Raw genomic sequence first — 20,234 nt, 5'->3', positions numbered from 1 at the left:
AATAACATCTGGAAACAATCAGAAGAACATGGGAGAACCAAAGAGAATTGTTGCAACCCATGGAATGAGATGCTTTTCCAAGATAAAGGTATGGATTGTTTAGATGTATGAATATATATATATATATATATATATATAGAGAGAGAGAGAGAGAGAGAGACTTTTAAAGCAAGCATTGAAAGTCCTTGTAATATTGCTCAGCTTATATGAAGTTTTCCAATATAAAAGCCTTTTCCTAATGTGTTGTTGATTTCTTGCCTTAAAGAAGGTGGTTTTATAATTATGGATGCCTAGTAAGAATTATTCACCAAGGAAGATTTATCAGAATAATGTATACCAGAGGTTCTCAACCTAAGTGTCAGGACTCTTTGCAGGGGTTGAAGACCTTTTCAGAGAGGTCACCTAAGACTATTGGAAAACACAGGTATTTACATTATAATTCATACCAGTAGGAAAATTTTTGATGATGTACCAAATAAAAATAAGTTTGTGGTTGGGATCAACAGAACACAAGGACTCGTATTAAAGTGTTGTAGCATTAGGAAAGTTGAGAATCACTAATTTAGGGAGTCTTAACGGAGGATGTGGTTAAAAGTGTTTTAGGTGAGTATTATACTGTGCTGGAACTTAGTCCGAGGTCAGAGGTCAATCCAGGGCTCAGCCCTCAGGGGTTCCCGACAGAAGGTCAGGGGACACAGTTAGGAACCAGTTCTCTAACAAACCTGCTCTGTAGATTAATATGAAAAGAAAAGATGACTTCATGACCCAGTCAGACAAATATTTGCTTCAAGCTTTGGCAATACTACAATCATTAATATATAAGAAATCCAATTCTGTGAGCTGCTTTGGTGGTTTTCTGTGTTGTAGAGACAACTGTCACTCTCAGTTCGAAAGGCATCTTTGCATCCCAAGTGTGAACTTGTATTAACCCAGAACCTGAGCACTGGGCCCAGTCTCTGCAGATCCCTCACAGGTTCTTCCCTAAGTCAGCCTAATGCAAGGTCATTTACCTTAGTCACATGGAGAGGACTCCATGCCTTAGTGTGAAAGAGGGGGAGGTCTCAGACTCAGCCCTGGAAAGTTTTTTACCTGTAGTGGTGCATGAATTATGGAACCCAACCTCCTCAGTTTATCCTTTAGTTCTCTCCTTATTCTGAGGAGCCCAGGTCCCCTGGCAAATTTTCCAGATGCACACTGGATGTGTCACATTAGAAATTTATACAAATTTCTGAAATAGGTAATGGTAGTACTACATTTTAAGATAAAAACATAATTCCAAGACCTCTGCATATATGTGTGTGTGTGTGTGTGTGCGTGCGTGTGTGTGTTTATCTCTGTCTCTGTATGTGTGTGAATGCTCACCATTCAGTGCCATCCTGTACTACTGTTATGAGCAGTTAGACCCCAGATGCTTACACACACGTTGCAACTCCTCTGTCTGTGATCTATACCTCCTTCTCCACATTAAGATATGATAATTACTTTACATTCATGTTCATTTCATTCATATGGATGTTTTACCCTCATGTGTGTTTGTGTAGCACTTATGTGTCCAGTAGCCTTGGAGGCCAGAAGAAGGTGTTGGACCCCCTGGAACTGGAGTTGCAGGTGGTTTTGATCCATAATACAGGATTAAGGCACGGAAACAAGGTTCTCAGCAAGAACAGCCAGTGATCTTAACTGCTGAGGTCCATCTCCAGGATAATAATGAGTATTGTGACTCTTAGTTGCTAACGTTAATGTAGCATGAATAATAAAAACCCAGAGAGAGAGAGAGAGAGAGAGAGAGAGAGAGAGAGAGAGAGAGAGAGAGAGAGAGAGATTGGGGTTCATGGTCAAATCAGAAAAGCAAAGCGTCCAAATCATCAGAGAGTTCTTACCTTTACCAAGGCTGGGGCAATCTTGTCCTCAATGTGGCTGGAGACTAAATCCCAGCTCTGAGATACACTCCTGTCTTATGTATCTCCTTAGTGCTAGGATTAAAGGGAAATATCTTGATCAGTAAGTACTTGCCACGGAAGCAGGATGACCAATTCAGCCCCCAAGCCTACACTGAAACTCGGCATGGTGACACATCTACTACAATCCCAGTGTGGGGAGATAGAGTCAGGCAGATACTTGGTGCTCACTGACAAGCCTCCTGGGTGAATTATATAGGCTGGTGAGAGTTACTGCCATTTAAAAGACATACAAATCTTGAAGAATTACACCTGTGGTTGTCTTCTGCGTTCCCACGGGCATATGCATACACAAACTCATTCCACATGAACTCGCACACACACAAAGAAAAGAATGAAAAAAAAAGAATAACTCTCAGTAGGAATGAAAAGACTTCTCCGAGTGAGTTTGCTTGCTTCAGACTGTGGAGTGCTGAGGAGAAGAGTCAACAGGATTGTCTCTGTAAACACAGATCTTATGTAGGAGTAGACCTGAACCAGCATGGACACTGGTTCTTTTACTTTCTTCACAGAACCAAATAGTTTAGAGAAAGAGCAGTTTGCTCACTATCTGCTTAGCTTTACTTTTCCAAACATAAATCCAATAAATGTCCTATCTAAGCCTGATTGTTTTTCTAAATTTGGTAGACCTTGCTTTTAAAATAGGACCTGAATTATAAAACTCGTGTGAAATTATGCAAGTATCAATTACATCCTCTGAAACATTTGTAGTGGGAAGAGAGAACGCACCTGTCAGTATCATTTAGAGTTAGAATTCAAGTTTCTAGAGCTGGAATTACACTAACTTACAATCATAGCATACTATTTAAACTATACTGAACTTAGTGTTCCCATTTTATTTATTTTTTTGTGTGAGTCTGCTCAGGTTAACCCAGATTAATTTGTACTTGTAACAAATTTTACAAGCAGTAAATACTAATCAAACACACTATGAATTGCCTACTATTTTAGATGAGAGAGTACAGAAGTTCCAGAAGCTGGGATGATGACAATTGACATCAACCTGCTACTGGAAGATAAGTTAAGGGAAACAGGAAGCTCCTTTACTGCATAAATCAAAGTGAGTTTGTTGGATCAGGCAAGAGGAGTCTCATTGGCACACAGCCACATTTTATTCTGCATTGGAGGGATTCCCAAAATGTTCTTCCCTGGGTTTATATGCCAAGAACACCACTTGGACCACTGAGATTAACAGTTATAGGGTATATGGCCCATGCAGAAAAAAAGAACAACAGAAACCAGTTTACTAAGACCATTGCCCCTGGCTGTGAGAATATATTTTGTTCTGAAGAAGGCAGAAAAGACTACAAAACGTTGAATTGGCAATGGACATCCAGAAACCTGTCATTCCTAAAGAGAGAACACAGTAGGCCTCCCATGGTATAGTCCTGTTCTCTGTTCCTTCCCTTCCTTAAAGTGAACAACACTTGTCCTGAAGATAACAGTATAATGCTGAAGTCCCAACAATAACTGTGTCTTACATAGAATAACTCCATGCATTTCTGTATGAATAAGGCACTCTGATAGAAGACCAAAGCCATACAAAAGTCACAGTCACACCTGCTAACCAGCTATTCTAACTGTGAATTTCTGGAGCTGGACACCATGACAGAGTAGAGATTATACTTTAAAGTTCTTTGCATGTTCAAGGGCTGTTTTTGTTGGGTAAACATGATAGAGGCTGTTTTTTATCAGCAGATAAATGATACATAATTGGAAAATAAAATTTCTCACTTTTTCTTAAATGTTTTTCTTCCTAGATGTTTCTGTTGGCATTATTAGGAGCATATTTATCCAAATCACTATCAGGAATTTATATGAATTCCATGCTCACACAAATAGAGAGACAGTTCAATATTCCCACATCTATCGTTGGGTTGATCAATGGGAGCTTTGAGATTGGTGAGTTATTTTCACATTTTACTTATTGTTACATATTGACATTCTCTCCTTTATTTCCTGAATTTGAATATTTATTCTCACTGAGTTACATGCTTCCTGATGTGACTGAATAACTTGGTTTGAGTGTGAAGAAAATATTATTTAAATAATCCCATTATAGCACCTAACTTTTGCCACATACCTTGACATGGTCCCTTTTTTCTGACATGTGACAGATGATTTAGGGTATTCTTGTCTATTTATATCACTTGATAAATCAAAGAGACATTAAGACCTTTCCGTGGCAATTTTGAAGGCGGCTGTGGGAGGAACTGGTGTTCTGAAGGAGAGCAAATGCTTCTCTTCTCCCACTGTGTCTGTGAGGTTGACAGCTCTCCACTCAGAGTCACAAGAAAGATGAGGATGCTTCCCTGTGTTTGACTAGAGCAGACAAAATCTGTAATAAGAGCAAATGAACTTAAGCCCCTGATTTTGGATGATGAACTGGGATTTGAGGGTGCAAATGAATGATGGAAAGATGCCTTCTACAAATAAAGTGACCTGAAAGTCTTTTATTCATAGTGTGTAATTCTTTCAACGTGAACTTGTGTTTAATGTATTTATTGACAACAGCAAAGGAAACCAGGACTGTGAAGTGGCTAACCCACACTGAGCATGCTCCATCCCGTCCTTCAGGATCAAGCTCCTTGGTGCCTACTCTGTTATCCGTGTCCTAGGCCTTCCCAGTGCAGTCAGGACGAATGCCTTACATAGACCTTATGCCGATTCTAGTGTGTTAGGTGCAGCAAGTGCAGTCCACCAGTTATTCAAGGACTTATGGAACACATTATACTTGTGGAGGACAGTCTCCCGAAGGAGTAAGATTTTCCAGGTGGAGAAATGGATGGGTAAAATATGGAGGGGAGATTTGTACAGAGGGTGAACCATCAAATAGTACTTGTGGGGATCACGACAGCCCAGGATTGCGGGAAGATGGAAGTTTCTAGAACATGAACCTGGAGAGATGTGCAGGGATGAGAGATGGGTGGAGACTGTGGTTTGCTAAAGATTTTGTGTGTTTCTCTCTCTGGTGGCAGAGAGCCAGCATGGGGTTGGAAGAGGGTATTGATTTTTCTATGCTGAGGACTCATATTGAAAACCCAATGTCACCTGATTTCAGGGTAATATTTTAGTTGTACAAAGTGAAACTATATATGTAAAAAGGAATGAAGTTATATTGAAGCATAATTATCAGGACATTTAAACATGCTGCTAGGAAGGAACATTTATACTTCTTAACAAGGCAAATATCTGTTGTATTTTCAAGTAATTATTGCTGCATGGTCTTTGACAGTAATTATAACAATCACTATGTCATAGGCATTATTTATACTTCTATTGCTGACAGAATCATGGATACTCTTGTCATCACTGCTTCCTACACTACTTTGAGCAGAAATGCTAGTGCCCAGTTAATGATTATTGAAAATAATTCTCACCTAAATTCATGGAAAATTATAATTTCTGTCTACTCTGTGATTTTTTAAACTGGAAGCTTAAAAGTATTGATTAAATTTCCCCAGATAGTTTTGCAAGCTACCTTCACTTAGCCTGGTCAAGACTTACTTTTTTTCTCCACACCTTTCCACTAATAATCAGAGGCAATGTAAGAGCCAATCTAAGTCTAATGTGAGGAAGGAATGTTTTTTCCTTTCAAACAATAGAGATTTCAAGCAAGATCCAGTGGATTCAGGGTGCTGGTGGTATAAGAGTCTACAGACTAGAAAGATGCACAGTGTTTATACAGTGTTGGTCCTGGGTCACTACCTTTGAATTATGACCTCAGTGGTGGTAATTTTGGATACAAACAAGGTAAAAAATATATGGAGGCGAGGCATACACCATTCAAAATAATGCAACATGTCTACTACTTATCAAGGCTAGAAAGAAATAGAATTGGAAGAAAAACAAAGACTTCAAATCCCTTTCAAGTATCACTTTAGAGACTTGTTAAGTCATCACAGATGTGTGTTTGTGTTTTCTGACATTCTCTTTATGCACAATATGAGCAGGGCAAATTTCTTCATTAAACTACAAATATGTGGTTTGTGGAGGCATTGCATTTATAGTTGTTTCTTTTTAATTCTGCTTTTGCTGTGATTAATACTGACGATTGAACCCAGCGCCTCACATATATTACAAAAGCATTCTGCCATTTTATCCCCATTCCATTTATTTACCTTTTATTTTTAGTAAATTAGTAGTAATTTACCCAGGCTGGTTGTGAACTCACTCCATAACCCAGGCTCACTTTGTTCTTGTAATCTTCCTCTCTTAGTCTCCGTGTAACTGGGGATTCCAGACATGTGTCACCAGGACACGTCTTCTGTCATCTCTTGACACCTTTATCAGAAGCCTGTCTGAGTTTCTTTAAACCTAATCTTTCTCCTAACCCACAGAGATGCATGTTAGGTTTGAATTTTTGACTCCTGCCATCTAGACCTAAGACCCATTGGAGAGTTAGGATCCTTACCTTCTCTCTGTTTAATAAACAGTATTACAAGGTCTAAGGAAAGATGTGGAAATAGGAGCAGACATCCGTCTTGGCCATGTTGAGCAATAAAAATGTTTTTAAATAGCAAGTTAAAAACCATGAGTTCCTTTGACCCTGCATACAGCAGTCATGAGAGGAGACATCAGATGTGACTTGCAGGATAACACCTGGTTTTCTACACATTCCCAAAGGCTGGATAATCTTGAATAGAGCCTTAAATATTCGAGGAGGGAAACATTCCTCATGGTCACAATGGGCATATATATATCACAAACCTCCTAAGCACCCATTCTTGTATTCTTAAGGTGGTTGTTAAACAATTGTGGAGAGGCTGTTGGCTATGATGTGACAATATTCTCATTTCTCCCTCCCAGGAAACCTATTGTTGATTATATTTGTGAGTTATTTTGGAACGAAACTGCACAGGCCTATCATGATTGGCATTGGATGTGTGGTTATGGGCCTAGGGTGTTTCTTAATATCACTACCTCATTTCCTGATGGGCCGGTGAGTATTCCAGTCCTTGTTGTTATTTTAGCTTCAACTTTCCCCTATAGAAATAAAGTTCAGAATTTCCTCTAGGGGAGCAGCAATGATCCCCCAAACAACAAAATGCTAAAATGGAAATCAGAAGATATGGTTTCCATTCTGCTGTTATGATTTGTGAATCTTGTGGTCTTGGGTCTGTTTAAAGTACCATCCAGTTCATTATGAAGTGGGGATGTGAGACCCTACTCTCCTGCAGTTGAGACACTGCTTTTGTGAAATTGAGACATATGAATGGATTCTCTGAATTTTCCAAAGTTGTGCTGAGTCCTTTATTGGAACTATTTAAATACTTCAGTTACCAGGGGTTTACAGTGTGTTATAGTTGTGGGTTACCAAGTGATAGACCAATGTCAAGGCTGAAGTGACTTTTTTTTCATATTTCCAAAGTGCTTAAAGTAGCCTCTCCACTATTGTTTAGATTGTTAGTTGGGGGTCATCCTTGCAAATCTCTGAACATTTCCCAAGTGCCAGATTTCTCTTTAAAGCTATAATGGCTGCAGCTGATAACACCTTCAGTAAAGTGGCAGGACACAAGATTAACTAAAAAAAATCAGTAATCCTACTATATGCAGAAGACAAATGGGCTGAGAATGAAATCAGAGAAACATCACCCTTTACAATAGTCATAAACAACATAAAATATCTTGGGGTAATGCTCATCAAACATGTGAAAGACCTGTATAACAAGAACTTTGAGTCTTTAAAGAAAGAAATTAAAGAAGATACTAGAAAATGGAAAGATCTTCCATGCTCTTGGATAGGTAGGATCAAAATAGCAAAAATGGCAATCTTACCAAAAGCAATCTACAGATTCAATACAATCCCCATCAAAATCCCAGCACAATTCTTCACAGACCTTGAAAGGATAATTTCGACTATATATGGAAAAACAAAAGACCCAGGATAGTCAAAACAACCCTCTACAATAAAGGAACTTCCGGAGGCATCACCATCCCTGACTTCAAGCTCTATTATAGAGATATTGTCCTGAAAACAGCTTAGTATGGCACAATAATAGACAGGTGGACCAGTGGAATTAAATTGAAAACCCTGATATTAACCTACACACCTATGAACACCTGATTTGTGACAACGAAGCTAAAATTACACAATGGAAAAAAAGAGATACCATAATAGATGGAGAACTCAATTTTTTATCTAGATGAACACTTAGCTAGTTTTTCTCATTTGATTGGCTTTTTTTTTGAGTCTCTCACTATTTCACTGACTGGCATTGCGAACATCTCTCTCTCTCTCTCTCTCTCTCTCTCTCTCTCTCTCTCTCTCTCTCTCTCTCTCTCTCTCTCTCTCTCTCGGTTTTTACGAGACAGGGTTTCTCTGTATTATTTTGGAGGCTGTCGGTCCAGCCTGGCCTTGAACTCACAGGGATCCGCCTGCCTCTGCCTCCCGAGTGCTGGGATTAAAGGCGTGCACCACCACTGCCCGGTGTGAACATCTCTTGACAGGTCAGAGACTTTTGTGTTGACTTGACCTTGCCTCTCAATGCTGTCTGCTCTACTCCACCTGTCTCTAGACTGCAAACCTCTAGGCCAGCTCAGTGTGATTTCTTTGTAATTCTCCATCATTCTTTTCCTTGTGAATTTGTTTCAATTTCTCCCCTCATGTTCCTTTTCCTCCTGCCTCCCCTCCACTCTTTTTCATTATTTCCTTCTTCTTTCTTTCATTTTAATTTCAGGATCTTTTATCACTTTTATTTGTGTGAGTGTTTTATGTGCATGTATCTACGCACACTGTGTGTGTGTCTGGTGCCTATGGTGATAATAAGGGGGTGTCATTTTCCCAGGAACTACAGTTAGAGATGGTTGTCTGCTACCATGCGGGTGCTAGAATGGACCCAGTTCCTCTTCAAGAGCAACAAATGGTTTTAACCACTGAGCAATCTCTCCAGTCCTGCTTTGTTTTTGTGACAGGGTCTTGCTGTGTAGCCCAGGTTGAATTTACCATGTAGCCTAGGCTGGCCTCAAACTCTTGCTGATCTTCCTGTTTTAACCTTCTGTAAGGAGAGGCTCTTTTTCCCAGCTGGTCCTGCTGCCCTTCAGCCCCAAGGGAACACATGGACACTGTATTAATTATAACTCTGTTGGCCAGTGACTTGAATTTCTTATTGGATAGTTCTGTCTTAATTATTATCCCATTTCTATTAATCTGTGTTTTACCATGTGGTCCTGGCTTACCGCAAAACACCTGGCACCTCCTGTCTACCCGGGATCTACATGACGACTCCTCCTGGCAGGCCTTCTCTGCCTAACTTTCCCAGAATTCTCCTCCTCCCCTAGTCCTGCCTATCTCCCTGCCTCATTGGCTGAACAGTGTTTTATTCATTAACCAATAAGAGAAACATATATATGGAAGGGCATCCCCCATTATCTCCTCTTTTCTACCTAAATAAAAAGAAGGGTTTTAGCTTTAACATGGTAAAATTATATATAACAAAAGTTATTAAGCAAGAACTACAGTTGCAATATTTAGTACATTAAAATTTGGCAAAAATTAAAGAAAATATTTTAGCATCTATCCTATCTATGTGAGTTTAAAGATTTATATGTAATTTATCTTTTATCATATCTATGTAAAACCATAACTATAACTATCTGTTTTCAACTCCATAATTACCACCGAAGGATAATATATAAACTCTAGAACTGACAGAGACATCTCGTTGCCTGTTGAGACAACCCAAAGTTCCTCTGTAACGTTGGGGCATCCATCTCCAGCCTACAGGCCTAGTGTGTCTGGCAGACTTCTCAGCAAAGCAGGAAAATTTAAACTGTCTGCCTCTTTTGGCAGTTTATCAGTCTGTGTCCTACAGAATGTCTAGCAGACTCTTCCATAAAGCAGGGACCCTTCAAGATTGTCCCATCTTGTTTTGGTATGTTCAGCAGTAACTCTCCTGTGGGTCATGCATGTCTTCTTTATAGAGCATACAGCAAAACATTCTAGGCAAGAGCAGTTTCTTGCCCAAATGGATACTTCTGCCATGTTGAAGGCAAATTCCATAACAAGTTTCTTTGATGCCCATCTTCCTCTCTGACATAATTGGTGTTTCCAGGAGCAATTGTGTCTCTTTGCCATGAAAAACCCTAAACCATTTTAAATGCCATACCCCGAAGGTCTTTCAAAAGTTTGAAGACTATCATCCATCTGAAATATATCTCTGTATATCTAGATAACATAACTAACATAACTATAAGCTTTGACTATCATAAGTGAGTATAATCTGTATTTAAATGTATACATTACATTTTTAAATGAGCTGTATAAACACAATACCCAAACAAGAGGAGAAATATGCATATAATAAAATTGATCTTAAATTTGTATCAATAAACCAAAATACATACCCATACAAAGTATTCATTTCTGTATCATATTCTGCTTTTATTTTCCTTTACAAAGAGACTGATTGTGATTCTTAGTCATTTATAACCAACCGAATTTAAATGAAAACAAACATTTATAAACAATATTTGGGAATTGGCACATCATTCTCTTCAAACTGCTTCGTGCTGTTTGGTGGTGCTGTTAATATCAAGTAGATCCTGAGAATACACAGAAACCTGGCCAAATGCTGGCTGTTGTAGTCTGAGACTGCATCATGTCAGCTGTATTGGATGTTGGATCACCTGGGCCACTGCTTGGGGGTCTTTCTTCATCAAACCATATTAGTCTGGAAGGAATCCACAGCCTTTCATTTTCTGTGGAAACACAAACAAAATATCTTTTCCAAAATAATATGTCCTTATACATAAATTTAGAAGTCAAAGCATTTTTAAAATCTACAGGTTGGACTAATCCACAGCATTTATAATCAAATGTCTTTTAGCAGCTGTTGCTGTTTCTCCAGCAATAAAACAATTGAAAGACACCACAATAACATGCAATATCCAGACTCTGTGTACTTTCCATCTTTACATGGTATTTTTATTACTCTAATTCTCTTACCTTTATTTCTTCATTCCTTGAGACAGGGATTCTCTGTGTACGTTTGCCTATCCTGGAATTCACTCTGTATTCAGGCTGGCCTTGAAATCACAGAGATGTGCTGGCATCTACGTCATGAATGCTGGGATTAAAGGCGTGTGCCACCATTGCCCAGCTACTCTATTTCTTTTTTTAACCTCTTTATCCTTTTCCTTTTCCTTTTCTCTCTCAAGCCTACATATACTTTAAAGCACACTGTAAACACTTTAGAGGTTTTTCTTCATCTGAATCTGTCTTTACAGTATATCTCTATCTTTTCCTGGCCACAAGTGTTTTATCTGTTATACAGCTTGACTAAAATTAAAGCAGCAGCTACTGTGCTATTTCTTGCCAATTATGCTGAGTCAGGAAGCTTCTCTTAAGGGAGCTCTGAGCTTCTGCTTGTCTCATACAGAGCCTACCCAAGAAAATGCTGCTTCCAAGAAGCCATGCTTGACTTTGTTCTTTTCTTCTAAAAATCCCTTTTTAAGCTTTTGTCAGTTTCCACGTGGAAGTTCTTGCAAACCACATCAGGGCACCATTGTGTTGCTGGATTTTCTCTACCACCTGGTCCCGCATCCATTAGCACCAAATAAATGGCCTTCCACGTGGTGTTGGTACTACAAGGATGAGCCGCCACAACTACCTGGGTTTGGTTCTTTCTTGCTCTTAATGACTCACACGAGGAGTATCCTGTCCTCTGCTTCTAACTTTGCCTTCTCTCACTTCTTTCCATAGAGAAGAAATTTCTCAAGCCTTTGAAGACATCGCCCCAAATTTTGTGTAGTTTGGAATTAGAATTAGTGTTCTAACTCCCGTGACTGGTTTCTCTTTTAGCTCCACAGCCTAACGCTGATGATGATGGGTTTACGTCCTTTGACACCTCAAACTGGAGGCTTCGTTCAGGACACTTTGTAAAGTTTTTTTGTGTATTTTCCCTCTTTTGTACCTGATATCTTCCTCCTTATGTTCTTCTTCTACATCTGCCATTTGAGCACTGGCATCCTGGATTTCATTCCTATCCTGCCATCTTTCTTATTTCATGTCTTCAAATCTCTTAGGTGCTTCCTAGGAGACTAACTTTGTCATCCAGTCTCTTGGATGACCTGTCACTTGTATGATCATATTTCTAAATTGTTATTATCAAGGGCATATCTCTACCTCTAATATCTCCTCTAAGGGGACATCTTTTTATTTTCTTAATAATACAGTGTCTTTTCCCACATGACTCTCATCATCTGTCTCCTTTGTCTCTGGCTCCTTCAAGTATGGCTTTTGTTTGTTTTGACTTACTGTAATAGAGTGGCCCCCACAGACTGCCCTTGGTTATTTGTTCATATTTTAGAGAGAATAACTATGGAAAACTAACTGGAAATTCTATATGTAAGTGTAGACTTGGTTAATTGATGTTTTTCCCTTTTTCAGTAGGATAAGTCAAGAGTTGGTTGAGCCAGACTGCCTGGTAATTGATGAGGACTGGCTGGTGATTGATCTGGACTGAATGTTAATTGATCTGGATGGGGAATGAATGAACTGGACTGGGTGGTGACTAATCTGGACTGGGTGATGATTGATCTGGACTGTGTGGTAATCGACCTGGACTGGGTGGTGATCGATCAGGACTGGGTGGTGATTGACCTGGACTATTGTGGTGATTGGTGTGTGAGGTCAGGAAACAAATATCAGAAGTAGGTTCTCTCTGCCTACCCTGTGGGACCTGGTATGCAATCTAGGTTGTCAGGTTTGTACACAAACATCTGTACCATGGAGACACCTGATATTTCACAAGACTCCCTGTTTTGAAATCTCTTTTGATGTACCAAATGATGCCGTAACGATAAACGGTACACTTACTGAAAGTAAAACTAAGTATTTATTGTAGAAATTACTCACAAGATACCAAACAAGTAACCCAGATGAGCCCAGTAGTTTTCCGCTGCCGAACTGGAAGCTGAAAGCCGGAAAAAGAGATCAAGACTTCCGTTGTTCAGTCTTTTATACCTTCCCCGTAACACCCCCAGCCATGCCCAAAAGTGGGCCTGGCTAGTGACATAGTTCACCGCCTACGAACGTATACGTCTTTATGTCCGTCCGTATACTTCTTTAGTTATGCCTAAATGGGTGTGGTTAGCGGTGTGGTAAACTGCTCTTTTATTACCTCATCTGTTTGTGCCTCTAGTAAGTCACATGGTTAATGGCGGCATTGTTTTCCTCCTACACTCTTTATTTCGAAACAAAGTCTCATGTAGTTCAGTCTGGCTCTGTATTACTCTGTAGTTAAGAATAATAACGAGGTTCTGATCCTCTTGTCTCCATCTCCCGAGTGCTAGGACTGTGGGCCTGGTCCACCATTCCTGGGTTTATTGAGTGCTCAGGATCAAACCTACAAGTGATGCTTTCCTAACACCAAAGCACCAACTGAACTGCATCTTCATGTTTAGCTTTGTTTATCTGCGAGGAAATGGGCATTCGAATTGTTCATTTTGAAACCCTTTCTGCCTTTCTACTGGCAATTGAGGAATATATGGACCTTTAGAAGACAACTAATTTTTAAGTGGATAATGAATTAAATGAAGGCTATTTTATTTTCACCGTTGTTTTTTCAGGAAACCGAAAGTTTGTGGATGGAATTTAAAGATTATTTTTTCCTTTCTATTCTATTCAACTCAATGTCAAGAAATATTTGACTATTATTGTGTTTTCCCACCTTCTTCCAAAGGTGATAATTCTTCGAAGCTGATCTGTGTTCACTGGGTAGTGAGTAGAGACACACAGGATCTTGTCCACATTTCAATAGAAACTTCTGTAGGGTTATCCAGGCAGTGGTTCTAGGGGGAATTAATTCTGATTTCTATGCTATATTATGCAGCATAGAAAGTAGGATGTTGGCAACTATAGCTCCATGCTCACCCATAATTCAGCAGCCTTGGTTTTCTCTGGCTGTCTCCCTTCTAAAATACACTTAGAAATAATAGATAAATAACTAGTTAATCAATAATACCTACAACAGAGAGAAACTTATCTGGACACATTCTCCTCTACTATTGCATTCTGTCATTTCTATCTAGGACAAACTGATCATTGGTGATTTGATCAAGTTAAATGGCCAGATTTATTAGCACTTTTGGTGCCACGACACTGCATTGTCAGGTGATTGATTCTGTCATCTCTTGTTATGACATGTGAATCTTTTCTTCTGTTGGAGTTAATGAACACATAGGAGAATGAGTGTTTGAATTCTCAGAAGGGAAGGGTAGGACCACAGCTCAGACAATCCAGAGAAAGTCTCTTGATTTGTGTGTTGTTCTCTGTCTCTCTAAAGCCATTATCTTTTCAATTCTACTTTAGTGATTCTCTTTATTTTTCTCCTTTTGTTCTTTATCTTACCCCAATTATTTCTAGGAAATAGTTATTTAGAAATTACTTAGAAACCATATTTAGAAGGTTAACACTAGAGAATCTAAAAGGCATGTCACTTATATGTAGAGACAAGAGCTAAGTGTAAAGAAGGGGCATGTTTTGGGGGCGTTGTATTTGTTTTTTGTTTGTTTCATTTTTATTTGTGATAAGTTCTTATGAAGCCCATTCTGGCCTCAACCTAACTGTGTAGCTGAGGGTGACTTTGAGTTTCTGGTGTTCCACCATCCATATCTCAAGTGTTAGGGTTACAGGTATTGGCCAGCACACCCTGTTGATGTGGTTATGAAGTTTAGCCCAGCACTACATATCCAGCCTAATGATACAGATTTATGTTTCTATTTATTTACTTGCATGTGTATGTGTGTATATATGTATATGTGTTTGTGTATGCATGGTGTGTGTAGGTGATGAACAGATGAGTCATCCCTCTCCTTCTACCTTTATGTTATTTCCAGGTTTGAAGTCATCACTCTGGCCCTGCAATAGGATTTATGATTATTAGAATGAGTGTTGTGGGAACATGACTGCACAGGTTCTGGATGTTGTGTTCTCAGTAATCTGCAGAGGCTCTCATTAGTTCCTCACAATGAATGTTTCCTGTGTTCACACAGATACGAATATGAGAAAACGATTTCACCTGCAAGCAACTTGTCCTCAAACAGCTTCTTGTGTTCAGGAAACAGAACCAAGACATTAACACCAACGCCAGACCCAGCAGGTTGACTAGAGCTTGTCCTTGCTTTCTCCTTAGAGACTCAGCTGGAGAATACTATTTTATGAATGGCTTTGAATGTGATAGTGGGTTTAATGGGCATCTAAGACAAATGGACAAACTTTATTTACCTTTTCAGAGAAGGCAATTGCTTAATAAGATAGAATACTCTGCCTCCCAAGTTTGAATATAATTATTAAGACTCCTTTCTTTTTTAAAGTGGGCGATTAAAAAAACCACAAAGATATTCACTCCAGCACCATTGTAGACTTAGTCCCAGAAGGGAAAATGACTGAGAATGATGAATTTAGACACATGATTGTAACATGGAACTCTTATTTGGTTTAGATAATAAAAGGTCAGAGTCAGATACAGAGGGAAATGCTGAGAAATCAGAGAGAAATAGCAAGCCACAGAACACCTTACCTCCTCAGTGTCTCAATAGAGAAGAGAACGATTTCCTGTTTGATTCTGATTATATCCTGTTTCTGCCCAGCTACATCACTTCCTGTCTGTTGTACAGACCTCCTGACCTCTATGGTTAACTAGTGGCAAGTTTCTGCCCAGCCACATCACTTCCTAGCCAGACTTCTATGATTAGCTGGTGGAAAGCTCCATTCTCTGACCCCTAGACAGGCTTTATTTGTGCAAGAAAGATATAACCACACATGATGAGATCTATGCAATTGATCTAGTTTGGGTTACTGTTGCTTAATAAAACATAGACTAAAACCAACTTAGGTAGGAAAGAGTTTATCTAGCTTACAAATTGTACCTGACCATGAGGCAAGTCAAGGAACCTGGATAGAGAGACCAAAGCAGAAAGCACTAAGGAGTGCCGAAATCTGCCTAGCTCCTCTGACTTGCTCAGCTGCCTTTCTTATAAAGTCAAGACCCAGATACTCCAGAGTGGTACTGCCCACGGTATTCTGTGCAATCTCACATCAATTAGTCAAGAAGAAAATGTCTCCTACTGCCCATGGTAGTCTGGGCAATCTCACATCAATTAGTCAAGAAGAAAATGTCTCCTACCCATCCCCACAAGCCATTCTGATGGAGGCAGTTCCTCAACTGACATTCCTACTTTTCAGACATGTTTAAATTTGAGTCAAATTGACAAAAACTCTCCATCACAGTGAGTGATTATACAAATAAGAATTACAGTCAGAAAGATACTTTCCTGGATCTATGCTGTTTACCTGATGCATCATGGAATGGCAGGTGCCTGTCACTGTTCTGAATTCCTTGGTTACCCATGAGTTTAAGAGAGACATTATTTACATTTCAACCAAACTGCTGTGCTTCCCTTACTTCCTATGGGTTCACATGCTGTGGTCCTGGCTCCTGTGCATATTCTGTATTATTAATTTTTGCTTCACTGGGATCAAAATCCCAAACAACTCAGGGGAGGAAATGCATGTTTCTACTCACTATTTTAGAAGTGCCAGCCTGTGTAGACAATGTCACAGTGACATGAGTGTTGGCTGATGCCCTTCTTCACTTCTTTTGGGGTAGGTGAATAGAAAACAAGATTCAGTAAGTGGGAAGATATAGCCTCTGTGGGCCTGCCTGCGCCATGTCCCACTTGCTCCAATTAGGACCACCTCTTACCTTTCAGTACTTCTCAATACTGCCAGTCTTAGGACTCCATTAACAGATCTAATGACTTGACCAACCGATTAACCCAATGATTATGCTAGAGAACTGTTGACTTGTCTCTATACACACACTCACAGACACAACCACATATGTAAAAGAACTTACTGTATGCATTAGTTACTTTTCTTTTACTTTGATAGAAAACCATGGCCAAGGGAACTTATACACAGAAGAATATGTGTGTGCTTGTGATTATAGAGCAGTGGTTCTCAACCTTCCTAATCTTGAAATCATTTAATACAGTTCCTCATATTGTGGGGACCATCAATCATAAAACTGTTGTATTGCTCTTTTGTAGCTGTACTTTTTCTACTGTTATGAATTATGATGTGCATCTATGTTTTCAGATGGTTATAGGTGAGTCCTATGAAAGGATAGTATGACCCCTCCAAGAGAGATGTAAGCAACAGGTTAAGAATGACTGTTCTAGAGAATTGAGAGTCAGCCATGGCAAGTAATAGAAGTTCACAACTCAACTATAAGCATGAGGCATAAAGATCAGACTGGATTAGAGTGAGAGTTTATCCTCTTGAAGCCCTTCTCCAGGGACATTCTTCCTCTACCTCCTCAAAGAGGTTCACCAACTAGAGACTAAGTGTTTAATACTGGAGTCTCTTGGGCGATATTTTGGTTCAGAGCACCATACCATTCTTTCAGAGGTCCTGATTGGTTCCCAGCACTGACATCAGGTTGCTTCCAAGCCCTTGCCATTCCAGTTCTGGGGAATTTGGTTCCTCATTCTGTCCTTCTTGGACAACTGCACACATTCACATATGCTCATGAAGAAACACTCATCAATCTATATTTTTAAAAATATTTTAATGTCACATATGGTAAAGAACCCAATATGTGTTCTGAACATTTAGTCTAGAACTGTCTCAGCAGGATCACCTCAGGCCAGAACTTCTCCATCTTATGCTAGATCCATGCCACAGAACTTGCAGCAGTCTCCAAGGCTTGGAATGTCACTGCTCTCAGGAAGTCCGTGGAGATCAAAATATCATGAGAGTCAAAGAGCAACCATCTTGAAGCTCTGAGCCACAGAATCCCTCTAAACAAATGAACCTGCAACAGTGTCCTCCATTCTATTCCATTCTCAACTTCAGACTTTGGAAATTCACCCCTTGTGTTTTTTGAATTTTTGTAGATAAGTTAAGTCTCCCCATGTGCAGAAAGCCAGGAAAGCGCTTGATTCTTCCAGTGTCTGATAGTTTCACTTCTGCCTTAGAAGAGAGTTGAGAGTCTCCCTGTGATCTGTACACAGAAATCACTATGTTTATCAAAGATAAGAATCTGAAAACCTAGAGATGGAAAATGATTTTACTTTAAGCAACTACAAAGTAATAGAGGCTGTGGGGAATTCAAATTTTTGTCAGTCTTCTCTGAGTTGTGTCAGTACAGCATGAATTGGCAGAGACATACACACATGTGTGCTTTTTTCTTTCCTCAAAGTTGTGGAGGAATGAGACTGAACACAGTAACTAAGTGACAACATTGGTTGGCTGAAAACTGTGTCCCTGGGGGTTTTACTGTTTCCTACTTCTTTGGTGTAAATTCTCACAGCCAATGTGTTATCACTATCCTCTGAACTGAGATGAGTTATGTATTGTAGAGTCATTTCTCCCACCCAAGTAGGCATTGACATAGAACTTATACTACCTTGTTAACTATTATTTCAAAATAAGCAGCAGGGATCACCCAGTGATTAACAGCCAGCATAGTAGGTAAATCACTTGATAGTCACCATGAGCTTGTGACCTAAGAAACACTTAAAGAAAAATTTGAAGTTGGGCAGTGGTAGTGCACACCTTTAATCCCAGCACTCAGGAGGCAGAGGTGGGTGGGTCTTTGTGAGTTTGAGGCCAGCCTGGTCTGTAAAGAAAGTTTCAGGACAGGCTTCAAAGCTACAGAGAAAACCTATCCTGAAAAATCAAAAAAAGAAAGAAAAAAAGGAAGACATAAAAAAGAAAGAGGAAAGAAAGAAGGGAGGATGGAAAGAAAGAAGTTTGAATTAACTGTCAGTAACACTTGACTGCTAAAATATTCATGTAGTTTTCTTTTGTTTTAATGAAGAATGTGCAAAAGAAATTAAATCCTCAATGTGGATATATGTAATGGTAGGAAATCTTATCCGTGGAATTGGTGAAACTCCCATCATGCCCTTGGGTATTTCCTACATAGAAGATTTTGCCAAATCTGAAAACTCCCCTTTATACATTGGTAAGTTTGAAATCAGACTTGGGATCATTATTAGGAAAACAATTTCTGGGAGGGAGGAAATCAGTTATTGGTTTGGACACATTGTGTTTACTAAATGGTGAGCAAACTGCTATGGTCGTAAGATTGTTCAATGGGGGAGTTAAGCGGCAGCTGCAGACAGGCTGCTTCATCAAGCAGCTTCTCACTTATGGAGATCCCTCTGACCTGCGGATCCTGCAGTCTTCGGATGCTACCACATTATCCCTAAACCGTGAGAGATCCACCTATATTCCCTGGAAATCTTTCCTTAGATTCAATAATTTTTTTCTATTTTTGCTGCTTTTATGATATTATTCTTCCATCTATAAGTTATTACAACTTTATTACTGGGCATTTTATGCTTAGCATTTTAAAATATTGCTTTAATTCTCTCTCGCTGTGTGTGTGTGTGTATGTATGTGTGTGTGTGTGTGTGTGTGTGTGTGTGTGTGTGTGTGTGTGTGTGTGTGTGTACATGTGCATTTTCTTGCCAGTATGGTGGCCAGAAGACAGTTTTTGAGAGTTAACCTGGAGACTGAACTTTGGTCCTTCGGCCTTTCCTTCTGAACCTTCTGCCTGGCACTTAGTGTTTTCTTTTGTTGCATTGTTGTAAACATTCTGTCAGGAGAAGCCCTACCAAAGATAGTTTTAATCATGTCTCTGTACCATGATAACCAGTTGGATTCTTATTTACCCTCTTCACTCTTTTACTACTTGGGGCTTTGCACCTTGCTTCTCTCTGAATTTAATGACACAATTTTCTTCCTTATAAATCCTCAACCTAAACAGGAATGTTTTCCTAATGGTTTTAACAAATATTCAAGTTGATTATTTTGTTTGCATTAGTTGAAAATATCTTTAAAAACACTCTTGCATCTCAAAGGCAAGAGGCTGTTTAGTATAGTGCAGGAGCCTGATCCAATGAGTCATCTGGGTTACCTGAGTAGGGGCATGAGGATTGAGAAATGACAGATGAAAGAAACAGACACAGAAACGCAGGATACATACAGGAGGACTGCCCAGTCCCTGCCTTTCAACATACTGGACACCCCGAGTTTAATTTAGACCCTGCCTATATACAGACTAGAGGCAAAGCAGAACACAGAGCTGCACAGTCAATTAAACAACTCCCTGCACTATCCTTGAATTGAGGAGTAATCAGGTTCACTATTTATCATAAGAGTCCTGCTAGCAGCAAACAGCTTCATGTGCCTTTTGGCTGGTATCAGAAGCTTGTTAGTTGGATAACATACTCTTTTCCTTGGGTTTAGTTAGAACTTTC

The 20,234-nt window shown here is 39.4% G+C and overlaps 1 protein-coding gene across 5 annotated transcripts in view; it reads left to right on the top strand.

Moving 5' to 3' along the window:
• Window positions 1-28: 28 nt before the first annotated feature.
• Window positions 29-20,234, top strand: part of LOC101831491 (solute carrier organic anion transporter family member 1A5-like) — a 58,804-nt gene continuing 38,598 nt past the window's right edge. For 3 of the 5 annotated variants that reach the window (XM_040743527.1, XM_040743528.1, XM_040743529.1), the window contains exons 1-5: window positions 29-88; window positions 3,719-3,860; window positions 6,768-6,900; window positions 14,955-15,061; window positions 18,788-18,934. In XM_040743527.1, the coding sequence (XP_040599461.1) occupies window positions 29-88; window positions 3,719-3,860; window positions 6,768-6,900; window positions 14,955-15,061; window positions 18,788-18,934 (589 nt within the window). Of the gene's footprint in view, window positions 89-3,718; window positions 3,861-6,767; window positions 6,901-14,954; window positions 15,062-18,787; window positions 18,935-20,234 lie in introns of those variants that run through there. The other 2 variants (XM_040743530.1, XM_040743531.1) reach the window with 2 other exon arrangements.

The sequence above is a fragment of the Mesocricetus auratus genome, unplaced genomic scaffold (genome assembly GCF_017639785.1).
Source record: "Mesocricetus auratus isolate SY011 unplaced genomic scaffold, BCM_Maur_2.0 Super-Scaffold_100001, whole genome shotgun sequence".
In the NCBI taxonomy this organism is placed as follows: domain Eukaryota; kingdom Metazoa; phylum Chordata; class Mammalia; order Rodentia; family Cricetidae; genus Mesocricetus; species Mesocricetus auratus.
The sequence above is the reverse complement of the archived record's forward strand: the minus strand, read 5'-3'. Positions and strand labels throughout refer to the sequence as shown.